At 39.8% G+C, this 16,475-nt stretch overlaps 2 protein-coding genes across 2 annotated transcripts in view; one reads left to right on the top strand and one right to left on the bottom strand.

The window, feature by feature from the left end:
* nfasca (neurofascin homolog (chicken) a) overlaps positions 1 to 941 on the bottom strand; it is a 99,936-nt gene extending 98,995 nt beyond the window's left edge. Inside the window, exon 1 of the mRNA XM_061220486.1 lies at positions 880 to 941. The gene's annotated coding sequence lies outside the window, so the exon portion shown is untranslated. The remainder of the gene's footprint in view (positions 1 to 879) is intronic.
* A 427-nt stretch (positions 942 to 1,368) lies between these two features.
* LOC133109392 (acidic mammalian chitinase-like) lies at positions 1,369 to 12,476 on the top strand. Its single transcript, XM_061218716.1, has 14 exons — positions 1,369 to 1,425; positions 1,577 to 1,605; positions 3,970 to 4,029; positions 4,385 to 4,451; positions 4,534 to 4,563; positions 5,070 to 5,271; positions 5,370 to 5,426; positions 5,602 to 5,767; positions 6,176 to 6,300; positions 8,458 to 8,581; positions 8,785 to 8,967; positions 9,696 to 9,812; positions 11,330 to 11,456; positions 12,202 to 12,476. Exons 4-14 carry the CDS (start codon positions 4,427 to 4,429, stop codon positions 12,474 to 12,476), a joined length of 1,431 nt encoding a protein of 476 aa, XP_061074700.1. The 5' UTR covers positions 1,369 to 1,425; positions 1,577 to 1,605; positions 3,970 to 4,029; positions 4,385 to 4,426.
* The last annotated feature ends 3,999 nt before the right edge of the window (positions 12,477 to 16,475 follow it).

Raw genomic sequence — 16,475 nt, 5'->3', positions numbered from 1 at the left:
CAAAGAATGTAACTGTCCTGCTGAACAGTAATTCTGACAAGTAGGATTGTAAAAACACAAAACAAAAGTTGGTGTATTACAATGGCTGTAACTGCTCCCTGACTGGCACGGGAGTGTTAGGACTCCCACAATGCCCCTCTGTTATAACACACAGTCTGCCTCAGATGGCGAGAGAATGCGTCTGTATTAGCGCTGAGACTACTGCTGGATCTGCGCCTCATGGGAGGACTATTGGCTGAAGACAAGGGTGTGAGAACTTTATATCACTCCACGTTTGGGCCGGCGCCAAAGTCCAGCAGCACAGCACCACCATTAAACGCAATTAAACAGCCTAGTCTGCCTGGATACAGGGCCTACTCCATTGTCAGGAGCCTGCACTGGTTTCTCCCCACTGTCGCCTGCACTCGTATTTCTGATCTTTTCAGCAGAAGTGAAGAGATTACCGGCCCTGCCTCCATCGCCACGTTGCTGGGATTTAACGCTGGTCTGCATTGATTATGGCGCTTCACAATGGGAGAGCCTGAGCATTTTAATCTGGGAGAGCTTTTTGAGGACTAGAGCTCACTGGCACCCCATTAATTCAGTATCTTTTCAGAGAGCACATTTCTTTCCACTCTTTAAATCCAGGCATTATGCCTACAGATGAATCTGCACGTGTGAAAGAATAATCTGGAATGAGTGAAATGAAGGCAGTGAACAGCAGAGCTGAGGAACTGGGGTCCAATTACTGTTAATTATATCTCAATTTATTTCATGACATACCTTTGATGGGCTATTAACAACCTTGTGGGTCAAAGAAAAATTTTGGAGGATTTCACTACTCGCACATTTTACGTGCCACGCTTCTTCAGGTCAGGATTTAATGCAGGTCAAGCTTACCCAGAAAGGGCTGGTGTGGGTGCAGACCTTGTTCCAACCCAGCAGGTACACACCTGATTCTACTAATCAAGGTCCTTAGCAATGACTCTACTGGTACAAGAGCAGGTGTGCAACTTATCTGATCTAGTGTGTTGTATTCCAAGCCCAGTGGTGCCCAATCTTGTGTCATAGAGGACCAAACGTATGCAGGTTTTTACTCCAACCAATTACTACTGCTGCTGACTTCAATAATTACACCTTCATCCAAAGAGTAGGGAACTAATTAGTAAAATCAGCAGGTGTAGCGACTGGCCCTCCATGGCAACAACTGTTCTCGACCAATGAGCTTGATTTACACTCCATGATATGATTCAATCAGACCATGTGAGATTGCTATACTGAGGTGATTACAACTATTGTAAATTGATCAGCAAAAAAGTTAACTCGAATTATGAATCCCGGTGTCATTACGTACTCAATACCCAGCAGCCCCTCCTCATAACCCCATCATCTCCACTGTCCTCATACTCTGATGTTGGAACAAACGTCCCCAATCCGTCAGGGAAAGTGTGTTTGATTAATGATGTTCCAAACAGTTTTTTTTTTAATGCATAATGTTTGGCCTTTGTCTCTGAATGCTGGTCTGTTCTTGTTTCTTGTTTCCTCATAATGGCTTCCTTGGTTTTTATTGGCACAACTCTGGTCATCATGGCGACAGACACCAATAACACACTCCAAAGGCAAAAGGTACTGAGCACTCTCTCACGCCTGCATTGAGGCAGCAATTGAAGTTGAACATACCTGGCTAACCAGAAACACCTTTGAAGCCATTTGCCCCAAATATTATGGCACCTTAAAAAGGGATATAACTCTTACACCAATATCTCAATATGGATGTGAATTCCTTCAAATTAAAGCTGACAGTCTCCACTTGAATTAGTATTTACTTACCATGTGAAATGGTTGTACTGTTTGTTGTACTGGTCATTTAGCAGACACTTTCATCAAGAGGCACTTCTTAACAGTGTCTGGAAGTAACACAGTAAAACAAAAGCAAAGAGTATGCAATCTTTTTCCTAAATGTAATGTAATGCAAATGGAATGTCCTTGCTCCTTCAAATGTCAGATCAAAGCCACGTCCGTTATAGACGTGGCAGTTGGGGAGAGGTGGATCCACAGGTCGACCATTTATACGTCACGCTTTCCAAATAAATACTTCCGCAAAGGATGCACTGATATTTTCTTGCTCAAAGGAAAGTTTGAGAGTTCCTAACTTCTACTGCCAGCTCTGAGGAGGAATATTTAAGGTGTTGGAATGTCCTGAAAGATGGCAGAGCTCGATCGATTTCCGTGTTAGGAGTATGTAAAAGAAAAAAAGGATGAAAATAAGGGATTGGAATTCCAGCATATATTTTGGAAGTTTTTGTCTTTAAATATGTAGTGTACACAGGTAAATTAAATAAATATTTAATTTCCATAATTGCCATGCAGGTGGATTCTCAAACTCACAAAAGAAGACAGGTGTAGAGCCGCTGTCAGAGAAATCTACATCAAAACACCTATTCAACCACAGGGTGGCACTATAAGAGTTGCCATATCATCCATGTTTAAAGGTACAATAGGTAAGATGTTTGTGTTAAAGCATTGTTACAAGACCATTGTAAATCCCTCCCTATCATTGAAAAAGGCTCACTGACATATTGACTCACCCTCTGCCTGTGTTTAAAGTCCTTAAATTCAGGTTTCAAAATATGCAGTTGACGGGCTGGCACTGATGTACCAGAACATCATATAGCTGTACAATAATTCAAGCTCATTGGTTGACAATTGGTTCTAATTGCCACAGCCAATTGGGTTTCAATGTCAGTTCACAGAGAAGGGGGAGCGATAAACAGTGTTGTGGTTTGAAGGTGTTTGTTGCCGCAATTAAAAAGAGTGTTAGAAGTCCAAAATGACCTATTGTACCTTTAAACCAAACAAAAATACCTACAGTAGAACATTACATTACATTAATGGCATTTTGGTAGACCCTCTTATCCAACATAGAGGCACAAAATATGTCACAATACGCTATAATCTCACAAATGTTGAAAAATCAATCTCATGTCAATCTCATCATGATGAAGATTTTTGTTCACAAAACATATTTAAATATGGATTAGCTGAAATATACAAATATTAAACCTTAATTTAAATTTTTTATAACAGTGTTGTTACTACAGTACAGGTACCTGATGGTTGCGTTCCAGATGAGGAGGAAAATTATGCCGATAAGTTTAAATCTCTCCGAGTTCAGGATAACAAGGAGTCTGGTGCTAAAATTCAGTTTAATGTTATAACAAGGACTTTCTACATATTTAACATTTTGTAGAGCATTTTACAAAACTGAAACAAAGAGTCAAGTGTATAAGTGATCATTTATTTTTGTTTTATTATATTTTTTAATGAAGTACTTTCAGACAAGGAAAGGCCAGATTAATCAATTATCAGACAGTACTCTCTCCACTCCCAAGTTAAAAGAAAAAGAAAAATTCTGCAGTAAAATGTTCAACCAAAAAAAGGAAAATGTTATGTCAATTGGCTGGTCATATGACTAATTGTGCTGTACTTGTGTCAGATATTTTAGCACATATTAACAGGAGTACTCTTCTCTACACCTGCTCTAGATCCTCAAACAGGCAGAGGAGGATTTTAATCAGAGAAGTGTTTTGCTTTGCGAACAACTCATTTTTCGGAAATTAAATCATAACGCAATAGGAAAAGTTCATTCATCCCACAGCACCAGATTCATAATATTGAAATTAATTTGTTTTTTATGTTTATTATCATTTTCTTTTTATTTGTATTTTATACATTGTTTTAATGAGTTTGTGGAGATTTTGGGTATGGAACCAGGCTTGCAGCCAGAAAGTCAGGATGAGGTCACTCATCGCTTGACGAAACCTTATGTTATGAGGAATGATTGTCTTTAATGACTGACTTTACTGATGAAAGTCAGTCATTTATGTGTTACGGGAAGCAGTTTGGCATTTTAAATGTCCCACTGATATCAGAAGTGGGCTTGGCATGCCACCATACACTCATGTATCATTTGTACTTTGCTTCCTGCAGTTAATATAAATACGTGTTGAAGTGGTTGTGCCATACCTGTTCCTTCTGGGTGGGCTGCAGGTGACTATGTTCTGGCTTTAACATGTTTTATTTATTGTCATTTGTTAAATATAATGTGTAAATTATACAAAATCCAAAATGAGCTTGTAAAATTGTTTGCATGTGGGTTAATTCGTAGCACCAGTTGTACAGTACTTTGTGTGTCTATGTGTGTGTGTGTGTGTCAGTCGGATAACAAATCGTATTTATTATACAAAGATATGACTGAAAAGCGTGAACAGCAATGATTGCTTTCAGTAGTATAACTGCAAACACAACAGCTTGATATTATCCCTTAGATAAAGACAGGTGTGTATGTTCCCTGCAGAGACCTTAAGTCTGGAAACCAACTGAAGCACATCTTGTTCTATTTCAGGTTGCCTTTTGAAATTTAGACCTCAGGTGATCCAAAGGCACAATGGCACGAAACCTCATCTTGGCAGGTAAATTCACAGACCAAAAAAGTGACCCGTTTGCTGTTCTTTTAAAGTTTAAGATGTCATGTCTTTTCTTTGCTTTTTGCAGGGCTGGGTCTCCTTCTCTTTCTCCAGATAGGTAAGCATGTCAATGATTTCCATCACCAGGTTTTATTCATATTACATATTAATTGGTTGATGCTTTTATCCCAAGCGACATACAATAAATGCATACCTACTGTAAGGTTGTTGGAACAAATACAGAACACAGGTCTGATTAGGTACAATTCACATAAAGTATCAGTTATCCATAGCCATGTACAACACATGAATGACTGGCTAAGTAATGGAAATTCTGGAAAGTTATGGAAAGTCATTAATCAGAAGTGAGGCACGGTTACAAGAGACATGATACACAACACAACACAAGAGTGACACCATCGAGATGAAGATACAAGTAGAAGTAAGTACTAGAAGATCAAGATTCACGTGATACATGAGAGTGATAGTAGATTGGGGTGAAAACAGAGGAGACATGGAAGGATCAAATAAGCGATTGTAATGAGCCCAGAGTCAGGCATAACTACCTTGACCTGAAAGCTACCTGGATGCCAATTTAGCTGATCCCCTTGCCCTCTTTTCCAGCCACTTCCACCAAGCTGGTGTGCTACTTCTCCAACTGGTCCCAGTACAGGCCTAGAGATGGGCAATTCACCGCTGCGAAAGTGGACCCCTTCCTTTGCACTCATGTGATATTCACTCTCGCCACTATCGAAAACAACCGGCTCGTCACCACTGAGTGGAACGATGTTGAGCAGTACGCGTCTTTAAACAGCCTGAAGGCCAGGTGAGTGTCCATCAGTATTGAGAATACAGAGAGTAAAACATTTGTTTTGTCTGAAAATAGTGCTGAAATAGTGCATTTCTTCTCTGAACCATTTTCAGAAATCCTCAGATGAAAACTCTCCTGTCCGTTGGGGGCAAGTTTCTTCAGTATAGTCCGTGAGTTTGAACATTTCAGCCGCGTACAGTATACAGTATAATCCATGTTTTTTTTCTGCATATGTAACTAGTCTTCTGGGTGCAAACCCACAACCAACAGCCTTTATGTTTAGAGTAAAAGTCTACCAACTACTGGGACTGGTAGCCACAAACCTCACAATGCCCTGTCTCTCAGGTTCATCAGCATGGTAGCCACACCAGAGAACCGACAGGTGTTCATCCAGTCGTCCATTGAGTTCCTGCGCCGGCATGGCTTTGATGGTCTGGACCTGGCGTGGGACTACCCGGGACAAAATGGCAGCCCCCCTCAGGACAAGCAGAGATTCACAGCTCTGGTCACGGTGAGTTGGTTCAATTGGTCATCTGCAAGAGCACAGAGTGTGTCCATACAAAACATTGTTTTGTGTCTTCAGACCAATTCCCAATGATCTATCTATTATCCTCTTCTCCACCCTGATTCCTATTCCTCTCTTCCACATCTTCACCTATCCCTATATCCCTCAAAAAAAACCTCTCTACCTTCCCTCCCTCATGTTAAATCTACAGTAGTTACAAAGGATTACCTATCACCGATGTGTTATGAACCAATCATCGCACTCTCATTAATTGCTCCATGGGATGTCATTTACGAATCTCTGTCTTTTTCTTTGTGAACTAATTATAAGACATTGGATAATAGGGTTGACTAAACGGCTAAAGTGTAAAATGGAATTGGAAATCTCAGAAATACCTGCACTTTGAATTTTCAGGAGCTCATACAAGCTTTCGAGGAAGACGCCAGGAATACCAGGAGGACCAGACTCCTGCTCTCAGCAAAGGTGGCAGCCATTAGAGCTACGATAGACTTTGGCTATGAGATCCCCCAGCTGTCAAGGTAATAATGCGGTCTTCAGCAGCACTTTACTTGGAGTGGACAGTGCATAGTATTCATAATCGCTCCACTCCATAATGCATAATGGTAAGGATTAAGAATTAATGTTGCAGGATGGAAAAAGTCTCACTGCATTTATTTTCAAAACCTGTAACCAAAATGTGATTTTGTGAATAAAAGTAGAGAAAGTGCTTTAGAAACACAAGAAGCCCAGAGATAATGAGGATAACATCTCAGAGTCCACGTATGGCACCAGCACCTGCTGCTCTAAACTCAATCCTGAGACTTCCCATCTGGCTGGGCAGACTTTTTACCTTACTCAGTACTCATTGGTAGATTCTTTTAAGTCTTGGAATCTAGCTCTGAGAGAGATGTGGGCTCTGACCATGGGATTTAATACTACTGTATATTCCAGTGGGTTCTAGTGGGTTCTTATAACTGCATTCTATGTGTGAAGCTCCAAAAGAGTTGGAAAGGAAGATAGAGAGGTGAAAATTTGGTTATCACTGTTTATCAATAAGCATAATTACCTATGAAATCTGTGAGAACAAATATGAACACATTTAAAGGGGAAATAAAAATTAAAATACAGTGTTTTTTTCACCCAGAGTTTCCATGGTCAAAGTCATTTAGATCAAATTTTGTCTGAACAACAGCTGAACCTCTTGACCACGTCTGCATACATTTTAGTTGCTGCCTCATGATTGGCTAATTGAATATTTGCGTTATTTACAGGTCTACTTAATCAAGTGCTCACTGAGTGTACTTTAATTACATTTTTGGGTGAACTGCCCCTATAATACCTATAGATAAAAACAAGGTTTTTCTTTGGACTTCCCTTAAATGCAATCCTGAGCAAGCCTTCCCCACTCCAGTTCCCTTAGTATGCCCACATAAGTACTGGTCAGGATCCTGTGACACCCTACCCGCCACCAACAGGCCCCCTCCTTACTCCTCCGGGAAGAGAGAAACAGCATATTACAGTAAACTCCCCCATAACCCTGTGATAGTCATATAATCCTTTGTATGACTTTTGATTGCACCTATCAATTCACTATACACAGGTACTTTTTTACAGGGTCCAAGGTGGTGGCAATCTGTAATCCAAATCCTGATGTCGGCATACACATTGATAGATATCTTTTACTTTATAATCCATATACACGTGATCATAAAGGCTGGGTGTTTGTCACGGACGTCATGTGTGTCACAGATTCCGTGCTCTTTCTTTCTGTTACGGACTGAAGTAAGCCCTTAAACACAGCAGTATTTCACTCAGACACTATTGGTCCCAAGAAGCTGGTTACTGCCTGCTGATTTTTTTCTTCTCACGTTATTACAGTTTCTGCAGTTAAATGCATGTTATTTCAATGGTTTCTTACTGCTACACACAAACTCTATTAATTACTTTAATAAATAAACATTGTTGGGGGTTTTTTCCTCATGATTTGTTCTATTTTCTTTATCATATTTTTTTTCATCAACGCTGACTGCTCAGATTCAGTGACAAATGCCCAGCCCAAGACAAATATTCAAAATGTCCCAAGAATTGCCCCAGGGTTGCTGCTCTATGGTCTGTCCAAGTGTGGTTTACAACCTGGGGAATTCCTGCCTCCACCAGGGTCTGGTGGTGCAATTTCAGTCACCTTACAATCATGCCCCTTGTAAAAAGTGTGGCGGCATAGTATTGCATCACAAATAATGCTTATCAGTTCATGCTGCATAGTATACAACGTACATTAAAAGTTGTTATGAGCCGCATAAAATTTTATGATCTGCATAACATTCAAATTGATTTGTAATGCTGTCCCTCTGGGTCAAAGAATTGAGAGTAGAAAGTTTTCTTTTTACAAAAGCAAACTTGCCTTTTCAAACGTGATAAAGTAGATGCAACACAAGACCAAAATAGATAACAGCTAGTGATCAAAAATGCAGCGGGGGATTTATATAAAATATTACTTAAACAGGTTAGGTTTCAGTTACACTTCTTGATAGATTTAGATGAATTTACTGTTGGGCTGAAATAATGTGATTACAAAATAAAAAGGCTGTCCACCCTGTTGTGCTTTACCTGGCCAGCTACTGCAGATCTGAGCTTGCAATATTTTATCAAGAGATCGATAATGTTCTCGGGCGATGTCTCCCATCGTTTCCCATCAGCCAGCTGGACTTCATCAGCGTCATGACCTACGACTTCCACGGACACTGGGAGATGCAGACAGGACACAACAGCCCCCTCTACCAGAGCTCCCTGGATCTGGGATATGTAGCACACTACAACATTGTAAGAAAATAAAACAAGCTGCAGAAATTGCTTTTGGTGATATACAATGATAATGTAATTAGGCAAAACAAGTATATAGAAATTCATGCTGAATCCTGAAGCATTTATAATGCTGTTATCCTGAAGTCTGTTTTTTTTTTTGTCCTGGTTTTGTTGACTTCTTCAGCCAGCAGCTTTGCGCTCCCCTTGTGTGTGTTTTTCAGGACTCTGCTCTGACCTACTGGATGGATAACGGGGCCCCTGCAGAGAAGCTTCTCGTGGGTTTCCCCACCTACGGGCGCACGTTTGGACTCACGTCCTCCATGAGCGGTCTGGGTGCCCCGTCACTGGGGGGGGCCACTGCTGGGCTCTACACCCAGGAAACCGGATACTGGTCTTACTACGAGGTGAGCTGCAGCTGCCACAGCACCCGTTTCCACAAAAAGGTTTTCCACTCCTTGGCCAAATTTACATACAAACTGGCATATTGCTGATGTGTGGTGAGCATTCTGGCACAAAATGGCTGCCGTTGCATCACCAAGGTGGGTGCTACACATTGGTGGTGGTTTCCCCCTCATCACTGTACAACACCAACCTTATTATCAATTACCCACCAGAAGACTGATAAACTGGTAAGTTTTTATTTACAACAAAATTATTGGTAAACTGCCCTCTTACTCATAGTCTTACAGTTTAAAACAACAGTCCTGTATTCTACTAAATGTAAAAAAAAGAAAGCATTTGACTGCTTTTCACCCTAGGCTCCAGTCAAAACTCCTTCTTGACTACTTTCTTCCTATAAATCAGTTCAAAGTAAATATTTTATAGTATTATGCAATACTGTACAGTTTTATGCAAGACCTGTGCTCACATTATGATGTAGACTTTTATTGCACTTAATTGTATTACTTTTATATTTCTGCTTGCCCGTTTTATGCGTTTACTGTGTAACCTGGCTGCTCTTTTTGACCAGGCCGCTCTTGGATAAGAGATTTTGAATCTCAGAGGAACTTCCTGGTAAAATAAAAGCTAAAGAGATAATGTTTCAAATGTATTTGCAGAAGCTTTTGTACATTTGCAGACATGTTTGTATATTTGTGGAAGTGTTTCTATGGTCAAGTGTCCTGTGTTACAGATCTGCTCCTTCATCACAAGTGGCACTGTTAGCTGGATTGAGGAGCAGAGGGTTCCATATGCTACTCGTGGTAATGCATGGGTGGGCTATGACAACAAGGAGAGCTTTACAAACAAGGTGGGTGTGCCATAAGGCCTAGACTACTATGAGTGTTGCAAGACAAAGGTACACTTTGCATTATTTCAGGATGACAGGGGCAGCCTGTAACGTAGTGGTTAAAGTAAATGACTGGGACACACAAGGCCGGTGTTCTAATCCCACTGTAGCCACAATAAGATCTGCACAGCCGTTGGGCCCTTGAGCAAGGCCCTTAACCCTGCATTCCTCCAGGGGAGGATTGTCTCCTGCTTAGTCTAATCAACTGTACGTTGCTCTGGATAAGAGCGTCTGCCAAATGCCAATAATGTAATGTAATGTAATGACAGAACAATGCACTTCCACTGGCTCCAACCATATGCAGTGGAAAAATATTTCCTTTCTTTTTGTTTGGGAAAGTATTTGGATATATCCTTAATCCTTTATTTAATGGTCTCTGTGACACATTGAGGGTGGAACTCATTTACATTACAAGGTACAATAAAGCAAGGGAAAAAGGAACTATAAGAAATCAGAGAATAAATTATAACAGGCATCAGTAGAAACTGTTAAAATACTATCCACTTGTCCATAACCCAGGGAAAAAAGAAGAGTTGACTGGACAATCCACTCTTGCAAATGTGGTAGGGCAGGCTTGCTTTTTTAATAAGTTGACAATTTTCTTCCTTGAATTTTCAACTAAGTTATCAGTATGGATTTTAAAAGTGAGTTCTTCATTGACCCAAATGTGTGTGTAGACTCTTTCAATTTGAATACCATTGAGAGTGTGAACCTGGGGGTTGTCATAGTCAATTTCCCATGGTTCTCGAAGACATCATGTATTTAGTTTTATTGGCATTTCATATGGTTTAATAAGGTTTGCAAGTGTGTTTCAAAGACATGTTTCCGCTTTTCGGAAGCCAATTGCAAAGAGTGAGAGCAACAGTATAGAATAGTGTCATCCGCGTAAAAATGAGTCTTGTAGTTTTTAAAAGAACTAATAGATAGTAAATAGGAATGGGACCAGTGCTGAACCTTTACTTTAATCTATAATATACTGCACAATACAATACGTATTGTATTGTAGGATTTTAGCCAGACAAAGGGTGACAGTTGTTTTGAAATTGCTTTTGTTCCCACCTTTGTGCAGTGGTATTACATTCAGATGTTTGGAATTGTGCTAGAAACAATAGATAGATTGAAAAGTTGGGCAATATGCAATGTGATAAGAGAGTTTCAGAAAGAAGGAGTCAAATATAAAGTATGGTTTCTTGTTAAATAACTGCTTTTTCAATAGGGAAAGTATCAAGGGAATGCTTTGATGTATATGAAACGATAATAATAGGATTAACTGGACGAGCGAATTGCTAAAATATTTTAAAAAATTCATCTGAAATCATTCAGGACTATTATCATTCCCTGGCTACACTGAAATTAGTTTTTTGGCACATATGCTGATCACAGACTATGTTAAGTCCTTTAGATGGTTAATTAAGGAACAATATGCAGGTTATTTTATTTAGCATAGTAATGACACCACCCCCCCTTCCACCCCCTAGGTTCAATGGCTACAGGGTAAACATTTGGGGGGTGCCTTTGTGTGGACACTGGACCTGGATGACTTTGGGGGCCAGTTCTGCGCTGATGGGAAATATCCCCTTGTTAACCACCTCCGCAGCTCCCTTGGTAAGACGTTAGGCATAGCTGTTTTCCACTGTATTTACAGTATCTTTATATATCTGATATATGGCTGCCTATAGTGAATAAGCAAAATTCAATTAATTTCACATATCTTCATGAATGGATCCAAATGCAAACTACTTAACAGAAATCTTCAGTCTTCAGTGATATTGTTTCATGAGCATTAATCTTCCAGTACCAGTATATAGCAAAAGCAAAAGCCAAAGAAAAGTAAAGAAACAATTTGGAGGATAAACCTTCGATGATGAAAGAAAGCTCCTTTCAGCTGCTTAAAATTCAGTCTGCAAGTCTATTTTAGCAAGAAATATGACCTATTCTTTGTGGAATAATGTATCTAACTACCCTATTTGGTCACACTTCACAATAAGGTACAATTGGTAGTTAACATTAATTAATTGATGTAGATACATTAATTAAGCATTAAATTACATTCCTTAGTTAATGTATGTGTGTTAACTACTAACTAATCTATCAGTTACTAATAGTTACTAAGAGTATTTATGCATTAGTATAAATAGTAGTAAACTATACGATAAACATATAATAAAAGTTAACCATTATCAAATTCATTGACTGTTTTTTTCCTTTCTAATATAAATTGGAATTAATGAATGTAGTTGGTAAAAAAAAAAAAACTATTTTTACAGCTTAATCTGCTATATGTGGCAAATTCAAATACTGGTGCTGTGCAATCAGAGTGTCAATATCAGTTTTTTCCTCCATTTTGCAGCTTTCCCACCCCCTCCCACCAACACTACTGCTCCCCCAATCACTCCCGCTCCCCCCAACCCCCCCAACACCCCCGCTCCCCCCAACACTCCCGCTCCCCCCGCCACCCCTGGAGATCCCAACGACAATTTCTGCACTGGTCGGCCAGATGGACTGTACCCCAACCCCAACGACATCACCGCTTACTTCCAGTGTTCCAATGGAAACACCCATATCCAGAGGTGCAACCATGGCCTGGTCTATGTTGATGCCTGTAAGTGCTGCAACTGGCCCTAGGGGAAGCGTTGCCTAGTGACAGACCAATCCCATTGTCCCTGTCTCTCCACTGCTTACCTACTGGCTCACAAACCTGATTCCAAATTCAAATGGCTGATTGATAAGATAGGCCACAGCAATTCACTGTTTTAGATACAAATATTACAGCAGCATAGAGAAATATGAACACAAGTAGCAGTTCCAACTTTGTCATTTGCCTTTTGTGTATGCACAGTATGAATCATGTTACTGTATATGAATAATGATTGTCTATACAATCGAATAGTTAAATGAGTTCCATAAACTTTTGCACCTGACTGTAGTTACTGTTTTATTACTATTCCAAAAAATTGGGTTTTACAACTTCAAAAGTCCAAAGAACTACTTTACATGGAGCCCAAAACTTTCTGATCAACATGTTACTAAATGGCTCTCTGGATCTATTCAATGTGAATCTGTCAGTATTCTCAAGAAATATCAGAATACATTAATAAACACTTTTCAAACAATAAAGAGGTTTCTGTTTTAATTTCAATTTGTAAATAAAGAATAAAAGCGATGTATGATCATGGCCACCTGTGATTATCGCATTTGGTGGTTGGTCAGTCAGTTTGCTGTTGCTGGGTCAGTTTTCCTGACAATTTTGTATTTTTTTTGTGATAATGTCGAGCAATAAATGGAATGAATGTTGGTTACCATGTAGTGATATCCAGTAGCCGACCATAAATCAACTAACTACAGTACATTGCAAGCATTTGGTAGGTGCTCTTATCCAGAGCAACGTACAACAAAGTAAATGACCATAACCAGGCATAAGTGCACTGACCAGAGATGGAGACTCGAGTCAACGACTCGGACTCGAGTCGCACTTGAGTCGCAAATACACAGACTCCAGACTCGCCTTGGACCTGTCCAAAAATGACTCGAGACTCGACTTGGACTCATCAATAAGGCCTCGTGAACAATAAGAGTCTGCCAAATGGCATCGTGAAAATGACGAAGTGAATAATGTCACAGCCAATGATTATTTTGTAATTATTTATATAAAAGACATAGTTAAAACACACCCAATGTCGTTTTACGTGCCACACCGTGCGCCTTTTAGTAGCAACCGTAGCAACACCCTACACTGTATTTCTTGCAGTATAGCTCGCTAAAATGACAATTATAGCCTTTGAGTTTAAATAATTCAGGCTCATCGAGCCAAACAAAATGATTGCAACTAGCAAAATGTGGAGAATTTAAATAAAAAAATGCAGGAGCAACCACATCAAATTTCAACAAACATTAAAAAAATCATACAGAAAGGTAAGTCAGTTTACCAGAACTGGAGCTGATCCCACCGCTGCTCACTGTTTTGTTAACGTAACTTTGCTAAACTGCTGTGTTGGCCAAATGACGCGTTTCAGACTCAGTATGATGTTCGTGTCACCATTAATCAGCATCACAAAAGCGCATATTTTCTTATTTTGTTGACTGCCAAATTGCAGCTATGCAAGCTAGAGAACCACGCGCGTAAGGTACATTCACATTAAAACAAACTTCTTCAGGTTGGCTTGAAAAGCCCTGTACATTTTTATTGTCAACTTAGTTCACACAAGCAGGTGCATTTTTTTGTAAAACGGCCAAGTAATGGGATTTTGATCTGGAGCCTGATCAAGGGTTGCACCATTAATACACAAGCAGCACAGCCAGTGATTTTGAATGTCTTGTTAGGTGACATTATGTACTAGTTGTGTGGACATTGTTTGGTATTCCAGTGTCATACAAATATTAACTGTATTTTTGACATTAAACATTAAAAGCTGTAGTTGCATCTGGTTTTGAAATTATTTATAATTTTACTATGCAAGAGTACAATGGCATTCTATAGGATTTGAGGTTGTCCTATAGCACAATATAGATGTAGTCTTAAAATCGATTTCTTGCATAAACAATTTTTCCTTTTTTTGAATGATTAAAGTAAATGCTTAACAGTTACCTTTCATTTAAAGTATAATAATAAACCAATACTGCAACGTGATTAAAATTTCAACACTTTCTAACTTTGTTTCCAAATTAAGTTATAATTATTATTCTTGAGTCACAGATGCAGATTAAGCCTAGTCCTAGACTAAATTTAATTGGAGATTATCCATACAAAACTGCATTTAGTCCAGGATTAAGCTTAATCTGTGTCCATGTAACAGGCCCATATCTTGTTATTGGCCATCATCTTATATGACAACCCATGGTAATGCTTACATTATGTCACATGAGTCACACAGAGTTAGATAGAATGGTTATTTATTTTATCTTATTTATATCAGGCACTCAGAACGGGCGACCCCGATGCGAGACCAAGGTGTAGCATTTATAATAAAAGTCTTTATTATGAAGTTGCAGGTCAGACAGGCGAGGTTCAATAGCCAGCAAACAGATACAGCAGGGATAAGGCAGTTCATAATAGATAGTCCAGACGATTGGTCAGATTTCAAGCAAACGGTGTCTCGGTGGCGCAGCCTGTAGAGCACTGACCGCATGCTCATTGCGAGCCGCGACGTCGGCGGTTCGAATCCGACCGTCTGACATTTGTCGCATGTCTTCCCCTCTCTCTCGCTCCCATTCTTCCTGTCTCTCTATGCTATACTGTCCAATAAAGCTGAAAAAGGCCTAAAAATATCTTAAAAAAAAAAAAAAAGATTTCAAGCAACCAAATATATCAATGGTAATCCAAAGAGCAGTAGCGGTCACAGGTGAGGGGTCAAAAACAAACAGGCTAATCAGACAAAAACACAATCCAAAAACAAAAGTCAAAAAACAGAAATGGGTTGAGAAACTACGGGTCAGAATCAGATAGACGGTATAAGCTAAACTCGGGGGCCGGGGACGAAACAGGTCGTAACGGGTATCAATCAGAAAACGCTGGAAAGAATGGTATAAACACATAATAATCTGGCAGGGAACTGAACAAACGAAGGGGTTTAAATAACACAGGTAACAAGAGGGAATGGGAATCAGGTGGGGAAACAATCAGGAAGTGAAGCAGGTGAAACTAATGAATGAAGTGAGACGAACTGACAGGGTGGCTACGGTGTGCACAGAGGTAACAAAAACAGGAAAACGCAAACAACATAGACAGAAAACAAACACTGCAAACATGAAACCTTACAATGTATTGATATATTAATTACCTACCACACCAGACTTTAGGTTTTGGCAAGCCTTTCTCCAGCCATCTTGAGAAAGGGTTTGCCAAAACGTTGGCCCAGGCCTGGTAGTTAATTGATATATGAATAAATAAATGAAATAACCACTAACTTGTTGTGTGCCCCTGATAATACTGCTTCTTCAATTGTCACACACTTGATGTCATATGCAAAATATGTCTTCTACACTTCTGGTTTTTATAACTTCAATTAGCATAGGAATTTTTCTATAGCCATCCTGTTGTTTAGGCTGCACCATTCTGGAGACTTGAGACTTGACTTGGACTCTAGCTCAGAGACTTGAGACTTGACTTGGACCCCAGCTCAGAGACTTGAGACTTGACTTGGACTCCAGCTCAGAGACTTGAGACTTGACTTGAACTCTCGGTCAGAGACTTGAGACTTGACTTGGACCTGCATTTGATGACTTGTTAACATCTCTGGCGCTGACAAACCCGAGAAGGAAGTAAAGTTCTAAGTGCTAGGAGTGACCACCTACATAACAAAAAGGACTTTGTAGATGTATCTACAAATGTAGCAATAAAATCATCTTAGCAAACAAAGCTAGCAATAATTAAACAAGTATTCACAAGTATGATAACTACAATAAAGACTACATAGACAATTAAAAATGACCGGGAGGTGGGGAGAGGTGCAGCTTGAAGAGGTGTGTCTTCAGTCAGTTCTTGAAAGTGGTAAAAGTCTCCGCTGTTCTGACCTCTACGAGGAGGTCATTCCACCACCATGGGGCCAGAACAGATAGCAGTCATGACCGAGAAGTTACAGTGCAAAGAGGGGGAGGCATCCTGCATAGGCGTGTAGGGTCTGATGA

Source organism: Conger conger, chromosome 14, assembly GCF_963514075.1.
Source record: "Conger conger chromosome 14, fConCon1.1, whole genome shotgun sequence".
Taxonomy (NCBI): domain Eukaryota; kingdom Metazoa; phylum Chordata; class Actinopteri; order Anguilliformes; family Congridae; genus Conger; species Conger conger.
This window is presented reverse-complemented; position numbering and strand designations above follow the sequence as displayed.

Excerpts from the sequence above, each read along its gene's own strand:
- LOC133109392 (XM_061218716.1), top strand. The coding sequence starts at position 4,427 with ATGGCACGAAACCTCATCTTGGCAG. Across the intron at positions 5,272-5,369 it reads TTAAACAGCCTGAAGGCCAG|AAATCCTCAGATGAAAACTC; the intron begins GTGAGTGTCCAT and ends AACCATTTTCAG. Across the intron at positions 11,457-12,201 it reads CCACCTCCGCAGCTCCCTTG|CTTTCCCACCCCCTCCCACC; the intron begins GTAAGACGTTAG and ends TCCATTTTGCAG.